The sequence below is a fragment of the Oryza sativa genome, chromosome 3 (assembly GCF_034140825.1).
Source record: "Oryza sativa Japonica Group chromosome 3, ASM3414082v1".
In the NCBI taxonomy this organism is placed as follows: domain Eukaryota; kingdom Viridiplantae; phylum Streptophyta; class Magnoliopsida; order Poales; family Poaceae; genus Oryza; species Oryza sativa.
The window spans coordinates 37,144,185-37,170,146 of NC_089037.1; the positions used below are offsets into that span (position 1 = coordinate 37,144,185).

At 45.9% G+C, this 25,962-nt stretch overlaps 3 protein-coding genes, 1 long non-coding RNA gene and 1 pseudogene across 5 annotated transcripts; 2 read left to right on the forward strand and 3 right to left on the reverse strand.

The window, feature by feature from the left end:
• Positions 1–327: 327 nt before the first annotated feature.
• On the forward strand, positions 328–6,161 carry LOC112938228 (uncharacterized; annotated as a pseudogene).
• A 6,258-nt stretch (positions 6,162–12,419) lies between these two features.
• Positions 12,420–15,046, reverse strand: LOC136355626 (uncharacterized). Its single transcript, XR_010739964.1, has 4 exons — positions 14,134–15,046; positions 13,213–13,889; positions 12,661–12,722; positions 12,420–12,570 (listed from the first exon to the last, which is right to left on the reverse strand). It is a non-coding gene; the product is annotated as an uncharacterized lncRNA (long non-coding RNA).
• A 365-nt stretch (positions 15,047–15,411) lies between these two features.
• Positions 15,412–18,314, reverse strand: LOC4334845 (PGR5-like protein 1A, chloroplastic). Its single transcript, XM_015775841.2, has 8 exons — positions 17,272–18,314; positions 17,085–17,185; positions 16,880–16,936; positions 16,545–16,621; positions 16,308–16,356; positions 16,107–16,217; positions 15,899–15,996; positions 15,412–15,759 (listed from the first exon to the last, which is right to left on the reverse strand). Exons 1-8 carry the CDS (start codon positions 17,684–17,686, stop codon positions 15,693–15,695), a joined length of 975 nt encoding a protein of 324 aa, XP_015631327.1. The 5' UTR covers positions 17,687–18,314; the 3' UTR covers positions 15,412–15,692.
• LOC4334846 (probable carbohydrate esterase At4g34215) lies at positions 18,307–21,236 on the reverse strand. Of its 2 annotated transcripts, XM_015775842.3 has the most exons (3): positions 20,596–21,236; positions 19,656–19,842; positions 18,307–19,117 (listed from the first exon to the last, which is right to left on the reverse strand). In XM_015775842.3, the coding sequence occupies exons 1-3, from the start codon at positions 21,169–21,171 to the stop codon at positions 19,044–19,046; spliced, it is 837 nt and encodes a 278-aa protein (XP_015631328.1). In that variant the 5' UTR covers positions 21,172–21,236; the 3' UTR covers positions 18,307–19,043. The 2 variants fall into 2 exon arrangements, with proteins under 2 accessions (XP_015631328.1, XP_066164545.1); XM_066308448.1 differs by lacking the exon at positions 18,307–19,117 and having other exon boundaries at positions 19,492–20,405.
• A 2,838-nt stretch (positions 21,237–24,074) lies between these two features.
• LOC4334847 (probable carbohydrate esterase At4g34215) lies at positions 24,075–25,200 on the forward strand. The gene has a single exon (XM_015773345.3). The coding sequence runs from the start codon at positions 24,227–24,229 to the stop codon at positions 25,025–25,027; it is 801 nt and encodes a 266-aa protein (XP_015628831.1). The 5' UTR covers positions 24,075–24,226; the 3' UTR covers positions 25,028–25,200.
• The last annotated feature ends 762 nt before the right edge of the window (positions 25,201–25,962 follow it).

Genomic DNA, 25,962 nt, shown 5'->3' on the forward strand with positions numbered 1-25,962 from the left:
TTTATCCATTTGGTTGTTATTGATACATTTGACAAAATATATTTGGGATGGATGTTTGGTGATGCACTAGGGTTTGATGGGAGATGGATGTGTGGTGATGGCCTAGGATGTGGGATGGATTTGTGGTGATTGAGAGGGTTTGAAAGGGGTTGATGTGTGGTGAAGGGTAGGTAATTTGTAGGAGTAGAGTTTTTTTTTATCAATAATGTGTAGTATTTGAGTAATGTACTTATTTATTGGAAAAATTAGACATGTTGTTAGCTTTTGAAGTATTGGTATTGCAATGGTAATTACATATTATTTTCAAGTAATTAATGTTTATGCATGGGTTAAAAATTGTAGATGGATAGATTGGTCCGGCTTCATTATGGTGGTTGTGTGGTAGATGAAAGTACACATGGAAGCCAATTTGAGGGAATGACAGTTAGACAATTAGTGTTTTTTGCGAAGCCTACCTTTGAGGAGTTAATGTCTCGCATCAAGCATGAATTGGATTGTAATGATGAGTCGGTTGGTATGCAAGGGAGATACGATGTGGGCGGCGGTGTCATGTCACATAAATTTATGTTAGACTTGAATGGAGAGATCGAATGGCAAACATATATAGATATAGTATTGGGGTCACATTTCAAATCTCTTGAGGTGTTTGCATGGAAGAAAGATGGTAGGATAGGGAAGAAAGAACTTATAGACCTTAATGAAAGTCAACTCATAGAATCACCCATTAGCTGTCACGAACTGTCGGAGAGGTGTAGTAGGAAGGAAGAATTGATTGAGGAAGACGTGGAGGGGGCGAGGGAGTAAATGATATGGCGGATGTGGAGGTCAGGGAAGAGAATGACCCGGTAAGGGAGGAAGTACATGCAGAGGAGAATGTGCCGTTAAGGGAAGAAGTACATGCAGAGGACAATGTGCCGTTAAGGGAGGAAGCTAATGTGGAGGAGAATGTGCCGGTAAGAGAGGAAGGAGATGTTGAGGATGGTCGGGAGGTAGGAGATGATGTGGAGTTACCTGAGGAAGAAGCGAATGCTAAGAATGTAAGTATGGGCCTAAGGGAGTTGGCTAGGCTGAAATTCTATACCCGAGAGGAGTGTGAGGAGGCTATGATACGCAGTGGATTGAACCCAGCCTGGTTGGAGTATGATACAGAGGATGAATTGGATGAGTCCGCTTCCGACTCCGATGATGATCGTCCAGTGCGTAAGATGTCAGAGCATGAAAGGACTGTGTTTGCGAAACTGGTGGGTAGAAACCCGGAAATAACACAATTCGAGGATCTTACCAGATCTGGGCTAGCAATTGCTGATGGGGATACACAATATGACGGTGCCTTCGAACCAATGTGTGATGAACCAAGGAAGGGGTTGGAGTTTCGATCGATGGATGATCTGAAAATATGGCTACAGAGTTATTCTATCCGTGTCCACCGGCCGTACCATGTGAAGGAATCTAACGCGTCAGTAAAGTATACTGTGGCTTGTCTCGATCGCCATTGCAAATGGCAGATTAATGCAAGGAAGAGTGGAGGAGATAGGTGGCGGGTGACTAGGGTGGGCGAAGACCACACATGCTGTAGTGCGGAAGTAACCGGCAAGCATTTGCAACTTACTTCAAGGTTTATTGGAAACAGGTTACAGGCATTTGTGCGAGCTGAACCAACTTTATCTCCAGCAGCGATTGTCGAGGCAGTTGAGCAAATATGGCACTATCGGCCTACGTATGGCAAAGCATGGCGTGCTAAGCAAGTTGCTATGAAGGTCATTTGGGGAGATTGGGACGAGGCGTATGTTCGCTTGCCTACACTGATGCGTGCCATCAAAGCAAAGAACCCTACCATGCATTTCCGTATTGAGGCTCATCCCGAGAAGTCCAGGATGGTGGATGGAGTACAGAGGCGAGTATTTGGACGTGCATATTGGATATTTGGCCAGTCCATAGAAGCATTCAAGCACTTGAGGCCGGTGCTAGCAATTGATGGCACTTTCTTAACCGGTAAATACCAAGGTACATTGCTCACGGCAATAGGGGTCGACGCCGGGTTACATCTTGTTCCCTTGGCGTTTGCTCTGGTAGAGAAGGAGAATACATCCAACTGGGAGTGGTTCATCAACATGTTGAGAAACAAGTTGATCGGTCCTAATAGAGAAGTGTGTATAATTTCTGATAGACACCCTGGCATTTTGAACTCCATCATCCACATCATGCCTCATCACCTAACCATTCACCACAGGTGGTGCATGAGGCACTTCTGTGCTAACTTCTACACAGCTGGAGCTACGACTGATCAGATGAAAGATCTTGAGCGCATATGTCAAATAAATGAGAAAGCATTGTTCCTAGATGAGATAAAACGCCTCATGGGTGTGGTCGGAGAGAGGCCAAAGAAGTGGCTAGAAGACCATATGCCACTTAAAGTCAAATGGGCAAGAGCATTTGATACCAACGGGCGTCGTCATAGCATCATGACTAGTAATATGGCCGAGAGTTTCAATAATGTATTGAGAGGCATTCGGAAACTGCCGGTTACAGCTATTGTGGCATACACATTTTCAAAGTGCAATAGTTGGTTTGTCGATAGACACAAAGAGGCAACTGTAGATATCCTGTGTGGAAAGAAGTGGCCCACAAAAGTTAAGGACATTTTGGAGGAGCAGCAAAGACGAACCTTGGGGCAAAGAGCAGCATGTTTTGATTTCCCTTCGATGAAGTATGAGGTCAGCGAGCAAGGCGGAGTCACGGCGGCTGGGGTTCAATGGGGTGGACGTCACTACGTCGTGGTTGCGAGAGATAACACATGTAGTTGTCAGTTCCCTCAGCTCCATCACTTGCCATGCTCCCACATGATAACCGTTTGTAAGTTGCGAGGTTTGGATGTGGAGGTGGCCCCCCGAATGTGTTATGAAGCTTCCAATAAGGCTGTGCAGGACTCGTACTCCCCTAGGTTTGAACCTTACCTAGATCCATCGCAGTGGCCAAGTTATGATGGAGAGTTCTTCGTGCCCGACTTGTCGTTAAAGAACAACACACGAGGAAGAAGAAGGACAAGAAGGTTCAAGAACGATATGGACAAAGCATACAAAGGCTCAGCCAACCGACGGTCACAAAAGCCGAACAATACAAATTCAGAGCCGGTCATGCAAAATAGATGCTCGCTATGCCACGAACTAGGCCATAAGAAAACTAGGTGCCCGAAGCGAGACAAGTCTAAGGATCGACCGAAAAAGCGCCGTACGACAGGGGGAGGTGGTGAGGGTAGCACACAGGTGGGATTGGATGACATTCATTTGCTAAGTTCATATTGTTGCTTCAATGTTTACTTTCTGTTGTCCTCCTTTCCGTTCTCATTGTGATTTTTCCATTTAATATTTTTTCAATTACTAATGATTCCATTTTCATTTGCAGGATGGAGCACTTTCCGGGGTTAGAGGATTTCTACGAGGAGAAGCACCGGGCCCCACAGATTGCCAGCGGAGAGGTTAGCATCAACAATATTCCATTTTTTTTATGATCGAATTTATTTTTTCTTCTTTGATTTTAGTTTGTACAGATAGATCATCCATCATAGAGATATCTCAAATCAAAGTTCAGGAGCCTCAAAGCAGAGCATGTAAACACACAGATCTTCTTTTCAGTTTTCTTGCTCAATCCCAAAATTAAAGTTCCTAGTTGCATGATGTATTTTCCACAACCCTTGTATATGATATATTGTCGCTAACTTTATGTTATTATGTTTGTCTATTGATGCAGCACTTGAAGACCCTTCGAGTCAGAGGTCACACGGCGCACATACTGTTCGACGATCGGTACGTCCCGTACCTACGGCGGGCGAAGCTCTTGGCGTTCGTGACCATGGCGCAGCGACCGGTGCCTCTGTACAACGCCGCTGCTCTGACGGCCCTAGTGGACCGGTGGCGTCCAGAGACACACACCTTCCACCTACCGTGCGGGGAGCTGACGGTCACTCTGGAGGACGTCGCCATGATCCTGGGTCTTCCTATCCGGGGTCAGGCGGTCACAGGTGACACAACGTCAGGGAATTACTAACGAGTCTTCGTATTCATTTGTTAATTTTTTTGCAATTACTAATGATTCCATTTAATTTCCGGTTACAGGTGACACAGCGTCGGGGAACTGGAGGGAGAGGGTCGAGGAGTACCTTGGTCTGGAGCCTCCAGTGGCACCTGATGGTCAGAGGCAGACGAAGACATCAGGGGTTCCTTTGAGTTGGTTGCGAGCCAACTTCGGTCAGTGTCCCGCTGAGGCAGACGAGGCTACAGTACAGCGATACTGCAGGGCGGATGCGGCAATTCGGGAGGCTTCAAACAATCCCGCACCGTTTCTCCACGAGTATCGACCTACACAAGTTAGTAATTTCACTTAACAATTTATTTTGCTTGCCCAATCAGTCACTTCAACATTTACTACATATTTGAGTTGGACATTTTGCATACGTGCAGGGTGGACCGTCGGAAGAACAAGAAGGTGACTGATTGGGCTTACTACCATCAGGATCATATCACGCAATGGGAGAAGTTCGAGGAGAATGGAGTACCAGACCAGGGTCAGCACAACAGGACGGAGTTCGACTTGTACTTGGCGTGGCTCCACAGGACCTACCGTCTTGTCCTACGTCCGGCTTGGACACTAGCCGACATAGCGGATGACCCCGAGGATGTTGAGGAGCAGAACAAGTACGATACTCGTACCCGTCTAGGTACCACGGTCGAGACGGGACCTGTTCGCGACAGAGTGGTTAGTTTCTAGCATTAATGTTGTATATTATTTCATTTCAATGCCATATATGTTGTGACTTACTTCATTTCAATCCTACAGGCTCGAGAGCTCTTGCGGACCGTCAACGACGCGGGAGTGGCGCTAGGCACGGCTCCTGGCTCCGAAGGAGAGGGCGGCACCCTCCGCAACGCCCTACAGGTAATCGTTGGAAAGAGATGAAACTACGGTGTTTTCTTCCAAAAGCGATAACTTAACATGGATTATTTTTTATGCAGAGACTACGGCAGCGATGTCGGAAGTTGGCAGCAAGGCTCGGCTGCAGGTCGACTGATGTGGTCGAACATGCTCATGCCCACCAAGAGGGGGATGAAGAAGGGGAGGTGGGTGACGAGGAGGGCGAGCAAGACAAAGAGGCGGAGGAAGGAGATGAGGAGGAAGAAGGGGATGAGGACAGAGAAGAGGAGGCGGATGAGCTCGGTCCCTCGCAGCTAGAGGACGCACCAGAGTCGTCACAGCCGGATATCTCGCAGCCCGGCCCGTCTCGACCACGACGCCGGCGGGCTCCTTCGCAGGACTGGAGGTACACCCCCGACGTGCCTCGTCCTCGCACTAGAGGTAGGAGGAGGTGAGTGCATGGTTCAATGGATGGATGGATAGATGGATGGACTTGATGCATGGTTCGATGGATGTATGGACTGGATGTATAGACGAGGATCGATGGGATGTTTTTATTTCTTATATATATGGACTTCATATATGGATGTATTGATGGATTCTATGGATGTATGGAATGATGTTGGGATTGATGGATGGATGTATGTTTTGTATGGTTCTCTGGATATATTACTGCCTGTAAATTTCTGTGATTTGATGTTTGCCTGTGTTGTGTGCAAAGTTTTGCTAAAGTTTAGCAGGGCTGGGACGTCAGCGCCATGCTAAATGGCGCTGACATGTCCAAACTCAGCGCCAGTGCACCTGGCGCTGAGGTCCCAGCCCAGCCATCCAGAAGGCTTGTTGGGCTGGGCCACGGCCGAAACGGCCAAGTCCAACCTCAGCGCCAGGTGAGCCGGCGCTGAGTTTCCCACAGTCAGCGCCATTATGGATGGCGCTGAGGTCCCAGCCCGCAAGCCATCCAGAAGGCTCGAAACGGCCAAGGCCCACCTCAGCGCCAGGTGGACTGGCGCTGAGTGTCCCACGGTCAGCGCCATTATGGCTGGCGCTGAGGTCCCAGCCCGCAAGCCATCCAGCAGGCTTGCTGGTCTGGGCCTTGGGGGTTGCGGCCAAGTCCCACCCTCAGCGCCAGGTGGGCTGGCGCTGAGTGTCCCACGGTCAGCGCCATTATGGCTGGCGCTGAGGTCCAAGCCCGCAAGCCATCCAGAAGCCTTGCTGGTCTGGGCCTTGGGGGTTGCGGCCAAGTCCCACCTCAGCGCCAGTCCGGTTGGCGCTGAGGTAGCTGCCACGTCAGCTGGGGATCGGCCCGGCCGCCACGGTGGCACAATGTCAGCGCCAGTCCCGTTGGCGCTGACACGGCCAACGTCAGCGCCAATGTGTTTGGCGCTGAGGCGACGGCCTATTTTTGGTTGAAGTTTTTGGCAGGGGTTAGTTTCGAAATAAGTTTTCCAAAAGGGTCAATTTGTCAAAAAAACGGCCAAAAATTCCCACAACCAACGAACCCGAGTGGATAAGGCCACCGATGGAGCCACTTCTTGCCTCTTCCTCGCTTTCTCCACAATCCCTCTTTTCCTCGCTTTCTCGCTGCCCTCCTCACCCACCGCCCCTGGCCACGCCTCCACAGTCGACTCCACCGCCCCTGGCCACGCTCGCGGTCGCGCTCACGCTTGGCTGGAGAGCCGCCGTGCCGAGGCGGAAGGTGGTCGTCGCACCAAGCCGATGTGCTGGTTATCTCCACCGCACCGTCGGCCATGGAGATAAAGGTCGCTGCCATCGGCGACAAGGCGGTAGAGGAGCACCTTGAGGATTTTTTTTTTCATCTCCAGTTAGGTAGAGGAGCGGGTGAGGTGAAGCAAAGATTTCTTTGATTGGGGTGGTCTGATTCGATTGGATCCAGCTCTTCGCTTCACTAATCCAGCCACTGCCGCATCTTGATTGATTCGAGCTGGACTACACATGTGAATTTCTTGGGTAAGGGAATGATGGGATGGTTGATTTGGAGGGCTTGGATCGGTTTGGGATTTGGGGTAAGCCGAAAATTGGGTTATGTAAAGGGATATTTGGATTTGTTCATGCGTTTATGCTTCAACTTTTGTCCAATTTTTTTTAGCTTTGGTTCTTGTTCTTGCTTGTGTTGTGGTGTATCCGATTTGGTTGTAATGGGGATAGATTTGATACAGACTGGATGGTATATGCTGTGATTCGGTTTTTAATTGATCTTTGATTTGTGATTTGCCCACCGTACGCTATTAGGGGGCGCTCGGTTGGACTTACGGACCAAAATTTTTGGTGTTGGATTGGAAAGATACTGATTTTTTTTCTGGAATCGGACATTTTAACGCACGAAAAAACAGCACACGGAGAGGTGACGATTGGAAAAATACTAATCTTATATATATAAATATATATACACACACATACATCCCGTGCTTCGTTACGGTGTATTAAAAGTAAAAATATTTGTCCAATAAAAAAACTAACCGTTCTCAAAATATTATTCAATAGTGCGTTGCAACAGGGAAAAAAACTAATGTTAAAATAATGATTATAGTTATTTTATAGTTCCATCGGAGCTATAGGAGATAGTTCTGGACATAAACAATGCTCCTTCTCTCCCACCGACAGCAGCTGCGCATTTATCCACCGCAGGCCGTGAAATAATATTATATGGTTGGATTTTATTTTTATTGAAATAATCATGATTAATAACGCTCTTTGAATTTTAATTGGAATTTTCGAATCTTAATTTGATAACACAAACATCATTTTAGCATTTATTTAAATAAAAATGTAAATAAAAACCACAATTTCTCTATGGGCCATTTTCAGTCCTTTTACTGTCTCAGCCCGTAAATAAAATCTAATTTACGTCCCCTAACTCCTCCTCTTCTCTGATTGCGCAAACTTGTTGGCCTATTTGGAGGCCCAATAGTCCGGCGGCCCGAGCGGGGTAAGCCGGAGCCGTCCAATCGAATGGACGGTCCAGATTGATCCTAATCTATATAAATATCTACAGCCAAACCTTAACCCTATCACAAGATTTCATTTCCCTCTCCCCATGTCTTTATAATAAACCGGTATCTATAAGAAGAGATAGGAAAATCGGCTCCACTTATAATGGAGTTGAACCAAACCGAGTAAACCAGGCTTGACTATGGTGCAACATGGATAGAGCTCACGCAATGTCTGAGCTCGAGCCACTCAGCACCAGTAGCGTGTGCGTGCCCTCTAGTTCCCAGCTAGCCGGGTTTTGGGTGGGGATGAAAGAGATGAACAGCGAAGGTGGTTCAAGATGCAAACAAAGAAAATGTTGTCCAATCCAAAGTAAAAGCATAGCTTAACATGTGATCCAAATTAAAACTTTTGTAGTAAAATGCACGTGCATTGCACTGGGTAAAATTGATTGCGATAAATTTTACATCTTCTTTGTTTTTAATTCGAAAGCCCATTACATCATTTCTTTTCAGCCCCGCCTAGTCCGTTACCTTCCTCCGCTCGGCCTGCAGCCCACAAGTGGAACTGCAGGCTCAACTCGCATAGATTGCCAATAAGAGTGCTGATACTCCCAATCCTATCCGAGGCTGCCGTCTTCAACCTAGATCGACGCGCATACACGCTAAGGTTGCGCACACCGTTCCGCATGCAAAAATAAAATAAACGACTTAAGCGAAAAAAACGATGGAAAAAATCGTAAAAAAAGGACGGTCAAAAAAATACCTTGAAGCCTTATGTATTTTTTTTATTGGTATATAGATGTAGATATACAAAATTTGTTAATCACAAAATATATAACACACATATATATTTTTTGAGGTTAATGACTTCTATGGCCAGCTCAATACGCAGAGCTATAAAAGGTAGTTTGTACATCAGTCCAGTCTTGTAAAATTAAAACTGCCAAGGTCCTGGATATCAATGTGTGAGTACTAATCTGGGGGTATTTTTAGAAATATTTTGTATTTACTGAAGTATATGATAAAATATACTATTAGGAGTAAATATGAAAAGAGAGAATCCATTATATACCACTGACTTTGTCATACGTCTATGATTTGCCACTGACTTTATCACGTTTTATAATGTGCCATCGACTTTTGCTTAACTTCTACAATTTACCATCGCCGTCCGGTTAGTCCCCGTTAGTAATGTACAAATTTATCAAAACGACCAAAATACCCGTAGGACAAAACTTTTAAAATTGGGATAAAATTTCTGAAATATAAGATTTTAAGTTTTTGGCCAAATTTTGGATGTTTACACTCTTATGTTTATAATATGATATTTTGAATTTTTTTATCCAAATTTTGGAAGTTTTTGTTCTAGGGGTATTTCGGTCATTTGGACAAAATTGTACTGTACTAACGGAGGCTAACCGGACGGTGATGGTAAATCGTAGAGGTTAAGCAAAAGTCAATGGTATATTGTAGAACGTGACAAAGTCGATGGTAAATCGTAGACGTGTGACAAAGTCAGTGGCATATAATGGATTATCTCTTATGAAAAACTGCTAGGAGTCATATGCCACGTGCAGGTTTCTTGAGGCGAGAATTGTGTGGTGGGCGGTGGCCTGGATGGAGATCATTATCCTCTCACCCTGTGTCACTCTCTCGTTCTTTCTCTCCCAGCCGTCGTTTCTGTTCTCCCTCTCTGTAAGACTGCAACGCAGCGGTGTGGCAGCCGGCGGGAGAGCCACGGTTGGAGCAAAGCGAGGCGGAAGACGGGCGACCGAGGCAGGTGGGCGGGGAGCGAAGCGACGACTTCCTCCCCTCCCACACGCATCCCGTCATCTCCCTTGATCCCCTCTTGCGTGGATCCTCCCCTCTTGCGCGGATCCTCCACCAGTGACTGGATCTTGTCCTCTCTCTGGCCGCTAGCGGCGGCCGCGGCCTTCCCCACCGTGAGCAGCCACGGCGGCTCCCTCCACTACTTCCGATGGGTGGATCCGGCGGTGGCGGTGGCGGCGGCCGAGGGCGGATCCGGCGGCAGTCGGTGGTGGTGGCGTCGGTGACGGCCGCGGCCTCTCTTCTGCCTTCGGTGGCGGTGGTGGCGTTGGGTGGATCCGGCGGCAGCGGTGGCAGCGGCGAGTGGATCCGGCGGCGATGGCGGCAGCCGAGGGCGATTCGGCAGCAGTCGGTGGTGGTGGCGTCAGTGATGGCCGTAGGTGGATCCGGCGGCGGTGGCGGCGGCCGAGGGTGGATCCGGTCGCCTTTTTTTTCGCCCGAATTTGTTTCTTTTTCGTGAATTGGACATTGGGATCAAGTTCATGAGCTTTACTCGGATTAAAATTGCTCTTTTATGTTGTTTTTGGTTGTCTCATTGTTTGATTCATTTGGGGATCAAGATGGGGGATTTTTTTTTTAAAGAATCGGACTCGAATCCTATGAGTGTTTTTGGTTGTCTCATTGTTTGATTTATTTGGGGATCAAGATGGGGGATTTTTTTTTTTTGAGGGAATCGGACTCGACTCCTATGAGGGACGACAGACGAAACGGATGGTATTTTTGAACAAAAATCACGGGTGAAAAGGAGGTGATGATTGGAAAAATAGGAATCTTTTAATTAGTTAAGATATAATTTGAGTTGTTTTGTTGATAGGTGTAGGTATAAATCGATTTCTTATAACTAGGTATATGCTCATAATTTGAAAATTTAAAAAAAAAATTGAGTGATTTTGTGCATTTGATACCATGGTGCCCGGGCACCATGGTGTCCCATATGAGTGTCATATATATATATATATATATATATATATATATATATATATATATATATATATATATATATATATATATATATATATATATATATATATAGAGAGAGAGAGAGAGAGAGAGAGAGAGATGTGATGCGTGCGGTGCATCCGAACCAGCAAACTCACGAGTGCCTGTTTCATTTCGATCGACCGGCCGGATATATATACATATATTCGATAATGACGACTGGCGAGATGATCAGGAGTGCACATATCCACCAACCTAATTTGGCATCCATCGAATCGTATCGGTGGTTGGAATCAGATTTATTTATTATGGTACTAGTTAGATGCCCGTGCGTTGCAACGGGAAATAAAATCATCAACTTTAACTCATACTACTACTACTCATAATTTCTAAAGAATATATTTCACCCTTGTAGGTCCATGTACACCAGCTATCTTCTGACCCACTAATATCATGATTTCCATTTTGAAAGAAAAAAATAGATAGGATGCAATATAATTCAGATATGTGGATTCAGAAAGATTTTCACTCAATGTCAGGCGCAATTAAGTTACAACAGAAAACTGAGACCAGAACCGGCTAGATTCAGGCTTGGTTTAGTTCCCAATTTTTTCTTCAAACTTTCAACTTTTCCATCACATCAAAGTTTTCTTACACACACAAACTTCCAACTTTTCCATCACATCGTTCCAATTTCAATCAAACTTCTAATTTTGGTGTGGACTAAACACACCCTCAGCAACTTTTTACTCCATCACATCGTTCCAATTTCAATCAAACTTCTAATTTTGGCGTTAACTAAACACACCCTCAGCAACTTTTTACTCCAATTAAAATACAACCTTGGCACCAGGCTACTGGAAGGCACCGCCTTCCTCATGGCCACGTCGTTTCTTGCATATTTCTTTGCTGCACATATTTGTCCACACAAGACATACCAAAATAAAATCCAAGCAATCACAGATAAAGAAATACTTTATAGGCACTGCGATTTATGGCAGCAATAAATATACATTATGGAAAAGGATCAAGCAAGAATGATCATAACTTAAAATGGACAATTATATTTTAGACTACGTTTCATAGTGGAGTTGTACTGCAAGCTATTAAATGGGCTCCTTGAAATAGAGCAAAAAAATAAGGCACGAGTGGATGAAAATATGGATGACCAAAAAGTATGTTCTTCGGAATAGATGAAAATATGGATTCATCAGAACAATTACAAATTATTGCAATAGTAGTTTTCAACAGTAAACCTATTGAATTCGCAAAAATCAATGAGCATAGTTAAATTGCCACCTCAAAAAGGCAATTAACAGTTATACATAAACTTTTTCGACTAAAAATGCAAAATAATATTAAATACTTATTTCCATTTACTCCATCACATGAGTAACATGGTACAAACTGCCTACATGTCGGCTAATCCAGAAGGAAGTACCAGTTCCAAAGAGCATTAAAGAAAGTTTACTACTTATTTTTGCATTGATAGAATGAGACATGAGGTGCAGGAAATATGCTTATCAATATTTGGTTGGGGGCTGGGTAGGTCGAGTTCGGGCGTGCCTCCATATCAATATGCTTATCCAGGCGACGAACAGATTACAAGATAATCCCTCTAACATGTTATAAAGAAGGATACATATTTACACCTATTGGGTCGAGTTGGGTGAAAGAAAAAAGAATGTTCTAACCGAGAAACCTATGCATACAGATGCGCCGTTGCATACCTCTTGTAAGAAACTGTCTGCAGCCTCATCCTCTAATTAAGCAAGGTAGCAGGCTAGCAGCCAAACAGAAACCTCTTCTGTATCTGAAAGTGTAAATTGAATGATAAGCCACGTGATGAGTAGCACACATATTGTTTAGATCTTTTCGTTTTGGCACAGAGGCAGCAAACGTGGGCGCCATCCGTAACCTTATTATCACCAGGATTAGCCCTGTCCTACAGAGCAAGATTAAAAAATATGGTGGGTGGTTGTATGCACTCCGATGAAAAGCATGAACCTATTTGTTGAGCTAGGAAGACTCTCACTTGTTAGGCAGCTCAAGGATGTACGCTGGTTTTCTAGCAGCTTCAAGCCTCCAACTGTGTCTCTGTTCAGCAGTGAGGATCCCGAATTCAGCAGTGACGATAACATGAACACATCATGTAGAACTTTATGGATAGTAAGTTAAAAGACCATAAGCTTGTTAACTGGCAGTGATAAATGAATTTTGTTTGTGGAGACGCTTTTTTAATACCTTTTCATGCAAGAATTACTGAGAGTTTTTGTCCTTCAGCATATGCATTTTTTTGGATTGGTTTTGAAAATTATACTTCATCCTTTAGCATATTACTTTCAGTTTTTCAGTTTGCAGACTACTGAGAGTTTGTGTCCTTCAATATATGCAATGAAGTAATAAGAATTTATCTTTGGTTCCTTTAATAGTACTTTCAGTTTGCACAGTTTTGGAAGAAGAGTTCTCATAGTGTGAAAAATGAACATCAATAATCATCACTGCGCATTTCTCATTGTGAAGAACAAGTGCAAAATATCTGCTCATATGAATCACACAAGGGAAAAATGGAAAATAGTTTGTTTACCTTAAATTCAGATGAGGAGTTACTGAGGACGTCGAATGGAAACAACAGGATATGGGCACAAGAGGTCTCTGATTGGTGAGGTCACGCATGGCGGATCGCTGCTGCCAACGTTCTGAAAGCAGACGTTGAGACCTTCAGGGGATTAGGACTAAACCTGAAGCAGATCGAGCACTGGACCACCTTAGTGAAAGATCCACGGCTGTGCATGAAAAAATGGACCTGATCATCTAAAAACCCCTGTGCTAGATAACTTGGTAGCAGCTACACCCATCAGTGGAACAATAGAATACTTAATAGTGCTAACAACAAACCACCCAAAGTTTACATCTCAATAAATTGTACGTTTGCACTCAGTTTTTTTTTTCCAAAAAGCACACAAGCTCATCTAGCATGAAGATTTCACCAGCACAGACAAGTAAGCATCTTTACTTATTCAAGACTATCTTGCAAAACTTAAGTCCAATGCACTTGTTTATCAATGCAACAATTATTAACTACCACTGAGTATTCAATTAGAAATAAGCACCTAGAAGATAGTGCTAATTATATTCTAGTATATCATAAATTATATAGCAATTTAACAATGTCACATTTTCTCAGAATTTCAGATATAACATTCTCAGAATTTCAGATAGAGCAGTTCATTATAGTGAGGCGCGGAGGGCGGAGTCTTCTCCCTGTACGACGAGGAAATTCTGTAATTAGAGTACCAGTTAAGGACTTTAGCTAGATATGTATTGAATGCAAACGATAACATCAAAGGTATGGACGTTTCAGGGGACAAGGGAGTTGCTTGGTTAGTACTACAAACACGATCAGCACAGACATTATAATAGTAATGAAAAACAGATGTGCACTTCTAAAAGAACTAATTATGCAATTAATGATGATGATAACAGTAGTTGTTTCTTAGCATCTTACATATTAAGCTATCTGAAGAACAAATATGGCAAGTTAGCAGCCGACGGAGGTCAGTCGACGGCTCCCGGTGATGATGCAGGTGGAGCGGTCGGCGGCTCCTGTCGATTCGGCGGCTGCGCAGCCCATGGAGGAGGTCGGTCGACAGCTCCCGGCGACGATGCAGGTGGAGCGGCCGGCGGCTCCCATCGATTCGGCGGCTGCGTAGCCCATGGAGGAGGTCGGTCGACGGCTCCCGACGACGTCGCAAGTGGAGCGGCCGGCGGCTCCCGTCAATCTGGCGCAGGCGCAGCCCATGGAGGTCGTTTCACGGTTCCCGATGACGGCGCAAGTGGAGCTGCCGGTGGCTCCTGTCGATCTGGCGCCGACCCAGCCGATGGAGGCTGGGCTCCGCAGATCGTGGCAGCGCGACGGCGGTCTGGCGGCGGCGAACGGTGGTGGCGAGAAGGAACCGGCGAGGAGTCCGACGATGTTTTGTCGGCGGAGATCGGGAACGGTGCGGAGGAGACCGACGAGCCGGGCGACGGTGATTTGGCGGCATCAGCGGAGCAAGGCGTGGCGGCGCGACGGTGGTATGGCGATGGAGAACGATGGCGGCGAGGAGGATTTCGCGAGGGCGAGGGTGGTGCGGGTCTAGGGTTTCGGCAGTGGAACGAGTAGGGGAAGGCCGATGAGGGCGGCGTCGGGTGACGGGGTGAGTGCGAGAGAGAGGAGAGCGGCGATGGCGGACGGTCGACGGTGACGATGGGGGCGCCGGCGCGGCGAGGTGGGGAGGCGGGAGGCGGGAGGCGATGGAGGCGCGGGCGCGGCGATGTGGGGAGGCGCTGTTTCTTTTTTTTCTTCTTCTTCTTCTTTTTGCGTTGATTCCGGATCTCGCGCGGCGCGATGGTGGTGCGGAGGTGGAGCGTGTCGCTCTGATCGTGTCGATGTACCTTTTTTTTTTTTAAGGTTGAATGGTGCGTGGTTTCATCATCACCACTATAAATTTTTTAATTTTTTTTTTAGGTAGTAGAGATATTTGCATGATCGATCTTGAAAAAGAAAAGGCAGAGCACACGCATTTTCTGGCTGCTTGCAAGTCAAAACGGAGTGAAAGAAGATGGGCCGGATAGCTATCTATACAGGCCGCGCGCGTACGTTTTTGGGCTGACAGGGCCGGCCTGCTTCGTCTTTTTGTGAACATAGCTATGCTGCTGCTTCTTTTTCCTTTTTCTTTTTTTGAGAACTAACATTAGCTATGCTAGCTCCACCAACCTTTCCCTCAAAGAAGAGACAAAACAGTTTCTATCTCCAACACACATATGTGTGTAGTATTTCAGTTGAGTCAGATATCAGTAAACATGTATGTACTACATTTTATATACTGTACACAACAGCGCTTAATAGTTAGTAGTATAGAAGTCGATCTACATTTCTTACTGTAGTATATATACACTCTGCATGCAATTTGTGAACACCCATCCGTTACAATAATTCCATTTTATTTGTTGTTTCCTACCTGATCACCTCCTTGTTTGCATCTCTCCATCTGGCATCGTACCTTGAAGAATTCACCATTCATTTCATTGCGATGGTTCTGGAAGGGTGATGAGCCGAGATTTCGAGTCATATACCATCTCCGTGCTACAACTGCAAAACAAAGAGTTGCACATTTTCAGATTGACACAAATTGTAGTATTATATTTGTAACTCGAACAGTACTATATTATACACAATCAACAATGATGGAATATGTACATATAAAAGTATAGGAGAATATAATACATACTCTGCACATTTCACTTTGTTTGTTTCACCGCCACTAGACACTGACAGGATAGTCCCGAAGAAGGAAAGGTTTTCAGCGCCACAATTCGGACATGGCCCCTGGATTGCCCAGAGAATAATCATCACTTCACTTGAACAAATAATCATATTTGATGTCTAATGTCTAATGCAAAAAAGCAGACAAGCAGAGAGGAGACTAAAAATAATACCTTGAGGATTAAGAAGTCGTTCACTATGGCATTAGTTATCGACTGTGCTATGAACAATATTAGAGGCAAAGCAGCAAACCATGTGAAAATGAAACCGAAAGGCTCTGGCAGCTGCATTTGTTCATAAAGATTACCGAGTGGGGAAAAACATGTCAAATAGTCAGTCGAATAATTAATTGGAAGAAAGGAAAAAGAATTTACCTGGAATATGTTGATCTCAAAGCCAGTCAACTCATCGATGAAGAAGAACCTAAATGCATGCAAATCGAAATTAGAGGTGACAAACATAAGTAAAGTCTGATAAAGGATGAATTCGTCGCAACCAGTTCAAATCCCACCAGGACAATGGACAGTAAAAGGTATACTGACAGTCCAATATTTATTTCATACTAGCTAGGTATATTGGAAGGAAGCAAGAGTGAGATGAAAAGAACTCACAGTCCTAGAGCAAGAGTAGTTGCTGGAACATTTAGCAGGAACATCTTTAGGTAGTCAACGGTCAAATCACTGTACACCTGCGCCAGGTAGCATAAATAAATAAATAGTCAGAAAAAGGCCCTTTTAATTTGTCAGTAAATTTAAATGAGCAAGATGCATGGAGATGAGTGTTGTATGTGTGTTTTGACAGGTTTGTTGTATGAATGGTGGTGGTTTTGGTCATGAATTTGTTGTACAGGATTATGTTTCCATATTTTGTTGCTCCAGAAAGCCCATAGGCAGGCTTAGAATATAGTGTTGTATCAGTATAAGAGGATCGGAGTAATTTTTATTACCTTTCGGCTGCGTAGACTGCACCTGGGACCTTCGGTGACAATGTCACTTCCGTCTTTCTAGCATATAATATAATAAGAGCAGCCAGTCAGAAAAGAAATTAAACTACGTAGCAGCTAGTACTGGTAAATATTTTAGTGAGAGTACAGTAGCAGTAGCAGTAAGAGTAGCATGGAAGGAAGGAATTAGTTAGTTGAATTAAGCGACCTTCAATCTGAGTTTGAGTTGGTCGAATTCAGCGTCAGACATGATGGGGTTGCCGGCAGCATAGGCCATGGAGGCTTCGAGCAGGCGTTGTTCGTCAGGGCCTGAAAAGATATTAGTGTTAATTAGTGGGCAAAGAAGATACTAACAGATAGGTATCCGCAGAAGAGATGGAAGGAGTAGTACTTACTTAGCATGACAACGCTGCTGCCTTCCCACATGAGCTCCTCCTTGAGGTTGTCGAACTCCTCGTTGGACATGATGGCCTTCTGGTCGTAGTAGAAGGCCTGAAGAGCCTGAAGGAACTCCTGCTCCATCTCACCCAGCGACCTCTTCTCGGCCTTCTTCCCCTTCCCGTCGATGCTGCAGTACTGGAGCACGTTGCTGTCCACAACCTCATCACCATCTTGTTTGCCTTGCTGCTGCTGCTGATCGGTGGCGCCAAGGCGGAGGCGCCGCCCACGCGTGGAGGTTGCGAGTGCACAGGAGGAGCGGCGAGGCAGGCGGGGGAGCCCGGAAGCGGAGAAGAAGGCGGCGGTGGAGGAGCGGGGAGGGTGGAAGAGGCGGGAAGCCGGCGACAGCCACGCCTCGGAGGCCATCAGCATTAACTCTTCTCTTCTCTTCTCTTTGATCCAACCGAGGAGCTAGGGAAGCAGCACAGCCAGCAGTGGCAGAAGCGAGAGAGAGAGATGTGCAAATGGCCGCAGCAGCAGCAGCATCAGGTAAACAAACGAACAAACAGGAAAACATTTTGTGTGGACGAGGACGAAGATGGAGCTAGGGAAATCCTTTGCTTCGCTCACATTCAGAGATAGATTTCCTCCCTCCCATCTCAAAAAAAGAGAGAGATTTCTTCTTACACCTCTCCTCTCCACACCCTTTGGACCTACTAGCTCTCCATTTGGCTCCTTCTCAGATTTTTCTTCCCCTCCTCCTTCCCTTTCTCATACTTACTTCTGGGCTAAGCCCAATTTCACATGGCACAAACTATAGCCCACACAAATTTCCCATACCAACTCCAAATTGGATCGGCCTGTCTCAATCAGGCCTAAGGGCAAAAAATATATAGAGAAAATTCATTTGCCTCGCTCTTTGAGGGTGAAATTACATTCGTTTCCTAGGATTTTTTTTTTTTGGTACCATCCTGACACTCAACTGACTAGGGACAAAATGTTCCTCTACTCAAGGTGGTGTGCTTGTAATGGTCCCCAGTTATTATTATTTGGTATCTTCCTTTGTATGATCCACATAAAATTCATATTATTTTTCTCCATATAAAATCGAATATTTTTTTCTGCATCTTAGTATGCCCTCGAGATTGAACGTTCTCTTTTGACTCATATTAGTAATACGGCCGGAGTATATATATTTAACTCAAGCGCAAGTTTACAGTGGCTGGGTACTATGCCGAAAAATATATGCAGCTCCACATCAATCCAAGCAAAACACTAGTTTTATACCTAAAGTAGCATGATATAGTTTCTCTCTCTCAACCGCTTCTTTAATTTCAATGTATGTTAGCATATATAGCTTACTCGCTATGTATTGAGTGCATATATTCACAGATGTATCAGTTTTTGCTGTTCATGTAATGTTGTTAGAGTTACGCACCAGCATGAACCAGCACTGATGCATTGTACACTTGAGCCAACTCCTAATTTGGACGTGCCAAATGGTAACAATTAATGTTGAAGAGCACAAAATACACTGAGACTAGGATTTTTATATATGTAATGAGAGGGAGAAAATCGTGTATAGTGTATGGAACTGATCTATCACCTGTCTGGGAAAGAATTTGTGAATGTTTAGTCTGCTTTACTTTACACAAAGTGAATCTTCTAACAGCATCACGTCAAAATGCTTGTGTTGTGTGTGTGTTGGTATATGATTATGTGCAAAAGGCCTACCAGTTTCTTCTTCAGCTCCTCTGTCTGGCATGATCATACATGTGCACGGTTCCCGTCAGAGAAATATGAAGCAGCATGCCAACATAATTTGCAGCCACCATGATATAGGGGATTGAGAATGTGCATGCCCTACCACCCCAGGGGAAAATAAAATGGAGAAATAAATACGGTGCTGAATGAATTACCATACAATAAATTGTACCAGACTTAATGCGGTTTTATACTTTCTGCATATTATCATGTCTCCACTGTATGTTGAGACCTGAAAGTTGTAGTAAAAGTTTTGCAACATCTTGAGAACCATTGGTCATTTGGCATTCAATTTCACTCCACATCCTAGATTATTTTCCTTCGTATTTGTCCTTGCCGATTTGCTATGCACAATCATTTTGATGCTATCATTCTCAAACACAAACACAAGAAAGGGGACACTACACTTTCCATCATGAAAAGTGTAACACACTAATGGTCATCCGTACTCATTGAATATGATGAAGTTGTACTGGGCTAAATTGGAAAATTTAATTATACCAAGCCAATTCAATAATCATAAGAATGAGTGGTCCATGAAACTAAATAAGAAAAGTAGAACATAAGGTGCGTAGTCTCTTAGCTATTTATCTGATAAAAGAAAAACAACACAGAGAGGACTAGAGCGTGGAAGTACCATAGTTCAAATAGGCTTGAGCCAACATATGTCCAAGCTGGACTTGCGCTTGGGTGCTAAGGTGCAGATGGCCATCTTCTAGTGGCAAACCCTTTGCATCAACAAATCTCACGTTTCGAAGTTTGATCCCTTTCTGAGCTTCCCTTACTACTTCAGTATATTGCCCAAGCCCTGATGCTAGTCCTACCTGAAACACCAAACAGAGGAATGGGGATTGCCTACTGTATTATGTGATATAGCAGCGAAGAGTCTAATTTACAAGCGATTTGACGAATACCACAAATAGTTTTGTCTTGCATTGCCTGGGTGGTTTGAATGAGGAGAAGAATATGCAATGGTCCATAGTAAGATGACAGTAGTTGTGCATGTAGACCTTGGACATATATATGCCTATTCTATACAGATATATATAGGGATTGTGTGCATATCATGCATGATTGAGCTGAGGTGGCGGTGGGTTGGCAACATATAATGCATACCATCATCTCAGACTTTGAAAACCAACAAATCTAAAGTAAGATGGAATGCCTTAAACTACAATGGAATTTATTTTGGCATGTCTACCTGACGGAATGTGATGGTATGTTATTACATTAGGAGAAGACCAGAACAGACCAGACCAGAGGAAATAGTAGCTTGGAATATAAGTATGTTGGAGTAGTATAGCTGAAATCTTGATGCAGACGCTATTAACAACTCTCTATTCCGTATGGCCACCCTCCACCTTCCTTTATTATTACATTTTGTTTTCTAATTGGAAAAAAGAGTAGATGTAGATGTAGCAACAACAGAAGAAGAGGAAGGAACAGCAAGCATGCCCAAGTGACAAGTAAAGCTAACAAATCTAGGGCAGGCATTGCATAGAAGGTCAGCGTGTATTGGATTGGAGAGATATGGATTGATAGGAGAAAAAGAAGAGAATAATAATAAGGGATAATACCTGGATGAGGAGAAGGTGTGGCATGGCGAGATCGGCGCGCAGGTTGCGGACGAGCATGGCCATCCGGCGGGCGTACTCGTTGGCGTCGGCCCAGCGCACGGTGTCGCTCTCCCCCTGGTACCAGAGGACAGCGCCGATGCGGCCGCCGGTCTCGAGGGCGACCCTGGAGCGGCGGACGAGATCGGAGTAGAGGTCGGTGCCCTTGGCCCAGTCGGCCATCCTGGTGCCGCCGACGGCGCAGGGGACGAGGCCGATGACAGGGAACTGGCCGGAGCGAAGGAGGGCGTTAGCGAAGGACATCCCGGGACCGACGCCGCAGGTGCGGTTGGAGTCGATGCCGTTGTGGAGCGGCTCGTGGGCCTCCTCCCATCGGAGCTGCGGGGAGAGGCGGAGGATGGAGGGGTTGGGGGCGCACTCCGGGGGAACCATGCCGTCCCAGTGGGACCCCACCACGCCCCCGCGCCCCGCCATGTTCGACTGCCCTCCCAGGATGAACACCACCTTGTTCGACGGAGGGAGGGACACAGCCGCCGCCGCCGCCGGAAGCAGCAGCAACAGCAGCAGCATCCGCCGCATTGCTGCTTGCTACCGTTGGGCTTGGGGCCTGGGGGGTTGGGTTTGGGACAAATAATTTGAAATCTACTCCTCCTCACTACTCTACTCGTAGTCAATTTATAATGCAGCTAGCGGCATGTCTGTTTGAGTTTGTTTGACCCAACCAAACCAAACCACCAAAGAAAGGAAACAACATCCACCCATGTCGTGCGCTGCTCTTCCCTTTTCTTTTCTTCTTTTTTTTTTGGGTTTTGTTTTGCGCGAGTATAGCAGGAAGGAAAGTAGTACGATGGGCCTAGTTTGTTGGATGGCCGTGGGCTCCTTATCCTAGGGCTACGGCCCAGGTGCATCGGAGGAGCGAGCCAGGCTCGTTCGCCGTCGCTCCGGACTACAGTATACTGGACTGGACTGGAGGTCACGGTCGTCGCCACTTCTGCCCGCCCCGATCACTCTTCCATCTGGATTCAAACCATCTTCTTCTCCTCCGATCCTTGCCATAAACACATTTCACTCAGCAAGGTCATCCAAAGGTTAGCTAGGCCGGAACATCCATCATTCACGGTACGGTCAACTAAATTTTACTGAAATACACTACTACTAGTAGTACCACCACCTAGGTGTCTGGGCACCAAGCCTGATACTTGTGGTTATCGGCTGTGATTTTCTGACGTACCAGGCCTAATACTTGGTATCAGCCGTGATAATCACCTTATACCAGTCAAGAATGACTTGCCTATGCACAATGAAGAGGAGCAGCATGACGAGCTAGCGACAAGTACAATGTAACAACCTCGAGACCTCCATGAACTCCGAGATTGCCCTCACACCGAGAACGACCGACTTGCTTTTATCCTTGGTGCCCTTGACCTCATCTCCCTCAGCCTCGCGTCCTCCCTCTTGTCCCTCCCCAGCCACGACAAATGGTGACCTCGCTGTCGCAGTTACCTTTCTACTTGCCGATTTCACCGATTCCAACAGCTACATAACCTCGTTAGAGTCCACATGCCCATTGATGTGGTGTGGGGAAGGGGAAAGAGGATGTGGGATGTCATCGTGTTGGGGATGATGGCGATCGGTCCTCCAGCAAAGGGAGGTGGGATTGATTGGAGTGAAGGAGGGATTGATTGGAGTGAAGGAGTTGGGAGGAGCAAAGTGGACGACGGAGAGAATGAGTCGGAGAGGAAGAAAGAGGAGAAACAGATATGGAGAATAAGAAATAAATCTAGGGTGTTTGTTGTTAAGTTGTATCCCATTCTACGGGATCTAGGGTGTTTATTGTTAAGTAGGTGTACTAGTATCCTAATTCACGGGACTCCATCCACTAGTTTCTGTAATAAAAATATGGCCTCTTTGACCGTATCGTACTAGTAGGTGAAAATGGACCATTGTCGTATGAAGAGAAGAGAAATAGGATGAATGATGATGAGATAAAAATATGGGAAAATTGGTTCCATACCATCGAAAGTTCCTGAGTTTTGCTTTATACCATCGAAAATTTGTGGTGCACTTTAATACCATTCAAAGTTTTCTCCGTTAACTCTCTATACCACAACTGTTTATTTCCGTCAGTTTTTTTTTCTTTTCAATATTTGGCTGGAAGACAAACAGGATATGACTGTATTGCCCTTCCTTCACTCATCTAAATCTGGCCCAAATTTTCTCGTTTTTTCCTCTTTGGCTGACATGGGCACATCGCTCCATCGATGGGGATCGGGAGCAACAAGAGCAGGCAGCACAGGCCGGAGGAACATTGTGAATAGAGGACTGCACGAGCACCGGAGCACGGCGAGTGGGTTACGAGCGCGCGCGCCGGAGCTGCACGGCCGACAGGGACGGGCTGTCGCCCTGTCTTCTGTCTATCTTCTCCCCGCCATTCGCCAATCTACACGTCCCTGCTACTGATCTCTTCCCTACCGGTGAGCTGGTCCCCACCATTTCAACTCTCAAGCACCATTCATCCCATCAATCCGCGTAATCTCGCCGCCGGTGGCCCAATTTGCCTCAAGCTCTTCCAAGCCGGCCCCCTCCAGGAATTGCAGCGTCGGTCAACATCGTGCTCTCCCGCGCCAACCCCTTCCTCACACAGCGGATGGCTGGCCAGCTCCGACAGGTGCGGTGGCAAGAGGATGTGATGGAGCTGGCGGCGATGCTTGGTGAAGAAGATGCTGCTTTTGATCTGGATGCGTCGGGGACCGGAGACAAGGGCAAGCAATGTCATGTTTAACGACAGATCCACTAAAGTTGACGGTGATGGTGAAATAAGTAACGGAGTAAATTTTGGATGGTATTAAAGTACGCCACAAACTTTCGATGGTATAAAACAGAACTCAGGAACTTTCGATGTCGTGGAACCAATTTTCCCTAAAAATATTCCTCTAAGAGCAGGTAGAATAGTACTCCCTCCGTCTCAAAATAAGTGTAGTTTTAGCACTATTCATGTTCAACGTTTGACCATTCGTCTTATTTGAAAAAAGATTATGATTAGTATTTTTATTGTTATTAGATGATAAAACATGAATAGTACTTTATGTGTGACTAATTTTTTTTTAATATTTTTTATTAATTTTTCAAATAAGACGGATGGTCAAAGCGCTAAACATGGATATCTATGGCTACACTTATTTTGGGACGGAGGTAGTAGGCTATAAACCAGCTATAAACATATTTTAAAGAGATAAAAGAAGAGAGAGAATAGCAGCGGACTATATATTTGTAGCCAGCTACAGCACGGACTCAAAGACGTAATGTGTGTATATGACAAGTAGGACCAGGTATTAAGAGTATAGTAAGCAACTATTGTATGAATTAGCTATTACATTAACTATGATGATTTGGAGCGCTCTAACGAGCGTGTATATTTTTATTGAGCCAATCCTCTCACTCTCCTCTCCTCCATATATACGGTAGTACTCCTATATTGGCCTGCCTGCCTGCCTACCTGTCCTGTCCGTCCACCTTGCTGTGTTAAATGCGTTTCTAGCGTAGCGTAGCAGATCCAACAAACACCTAGCAGCAGCAGCATTGGTACGTACTCCTCCTAGTCCTAGCTAGTGAGTGAGCGTGAGGAGCAGTGAGCATGGCGTCGCCACAGCTACAGCTGCAGGTACTAGCGCTGCTGCTGCTGCTCGCCACCACGGCCACGGCCACGGCGACGCCGACGCCGACGCTGATATTCCTTTTGGGCGGGCAGTCCAACATGGGCGGTCGCGGCGGCGCCACCAACGGGCCGTGGGACGGCGTGGTGCCGCCGGAGTGCGCCCCGTCACCTCGCATCCTCCGGTTGTCCCCTGAGCTCCGGTGGGAGGAAGCGCGGGAGCCCCTCCACGCCGGCATCGACGTCCACAACGTGCTCGGCGTGGGCCCGGGGATGTCCTTCGCCCACGCCCTCTTCCGCGCCATCCCGCCCTCCACCGTCATCGGCCTCGTCCCCTGCGCCCAGGGAGGCACGCCCATCGCCAACTGGACCAGGGGCACGGAGCTGTACGAGCGGATGGTGGGGCGCGGCAGGGCGGCCATGGCCACCGCCGGTGCAGGTGCAGGGGCCAGGATGGGGGCGCTGCTGTGGTACCAGGGGGAGGCGGACACCATCCGGCGGGAGGACGCGGAGGTGTACGCCCGGAAGATGGAGGGCATGGTGCGCGACGTCCGGCGAGACCTGGCGTTGCCGGAGCTGCTGGTGATCCAGGTGGGGATCGCGACGGGGCAGGGCAAGTTCGTCGAGCCCGTCAGGGAGGCCCAGAAGGCGGTCAGGCTTCCTTTTCTCAAGTACGTCGACGCCAAGGGCCTCCCCATCGCCAACGACTACACGCACCTCACCACCCCGGCGCAGGTCAAGCTCGGCAAATTGCTAGCCAAGGCCTACCTATCCACGCTCTAATTATATCATTTGCGTTCACTGCTGGCTACTAAGTACTGATTCATTCCTCCCCTTCCCCTCTATGCAAAATCTGTCATATGGAGCGCGTGCTGTATGTAGGGGATGAGTATCTTACCACTTCTTCCTTCATTCCGGATTAAAATATAATGTTACTGATTTTCTTTTTCCCACAATTATTACTCCACTACTTTGGTTATTACACACACACAGGACAGACACCTGGATTGATTTCTGGACTAATGCTTCTTTCTTCCTACTTACATTACTATACTCTCCTAGTACTCCTGAAATGTGTACTGTCGGCAGCTCCAATTGTACTCATGCTGTGATGATCTGTTATGTAATGTAGTATGCAACCATCTCCCTCCCTCCCTGTTTCAATCCTTCGAGCGGTTCGGTTCGGTACTCACTTTGATTGGCCAACATATGCAATGCATGTTTCGGGCAGACAAAAGGCGCCAAGCTAAAATAAAGATGTTGGTCTGTCTGACACGGTGACTCGGGGCCAGAGATGTCTTATTCTCTTGTTTATTACTACTACAGTACACCTCAAATCAGCTTTACCATTCATTCCATATCTTAATCAAATCTACTTCTACAGTAATCCAATATAGTACTCCCTCCGTCGCTTATTAGGATCCCGTTCTTTTCTTCAGAAGAAGTTGGATGAATATTAATATTTTCATGACACGCTTTTTAAACTGTTAAACGGCACGTTTAGTGTAAAAAAAATACATAAAAGTTACTCTAAAATATCATATTAATCTATTTTTCAAGTTTATAATAATTAAAACCCAATTAATTATATGTTAATACCATCTCATTTAGCATAAAAAACTTAATCTTTATCTTCGTATATTCAGATGAAAAGAAGACCATCTAAAGGGCGTACTTTTTCTTTTTCGGAGATCAAGGCGTGGGTGTAGGTGGTAGTT

Excerpts from the sequence above, each read along its gene's own strand:
- LOC4334845 (XM_015775841.2), bottom strand. The coding sequence starts at position 17,686 with ATGCTGATGGCCTCCGAGGCGTGGCTGTCGCCGGCTTCCCGCCTCTTC. Across the intron at positions 16,218-16,307 it reads TTGAGATCAACATATTCCAG|CTGCCAGAGCCTTTCGGTTT; the intron begins GTAAATTCTTTT and ends GAACAAATGCAG. Across the intron at positions 15,760-15,898 it reads AACAAAGTGAAATGTGCAGA|TTGTAGCACGGAGATGGTAT; the intron begins GTATGTATTATA and ends TTTGTTTTGCAG.
- LOC4334846 (XM_015775842.3), bottom strand. The coding sequence starts at position 21,171 with ATGCGGCGGATGCTGCTGCTGTTGCTGCTGCTTCCGGCGGCGGCGGCG. Across the intron at positions 19,843-20,595 it reads CACACCTTCTCCTCATCCAG|GTAGGACTAGCATCAGGGCT; the intron begins GTATTATCCCTT and ends TTGGTGTTTCAG. Across the intron at positions 19,118-19,655 it reads TCAAGCCTATTTGAACTATG|GGCATGCACATTCTCAATCC; the intron begins GTACTTCCACGC and ends CTGGGGTGGTAG.
- LOC4334847 (XM_015773345.3), top strand. The coding sequence starts at position 24,227 with ATGGCGTCGCCACAGCTACAGCTGCAGGTACTAGCGCTGCTGCTGCTG.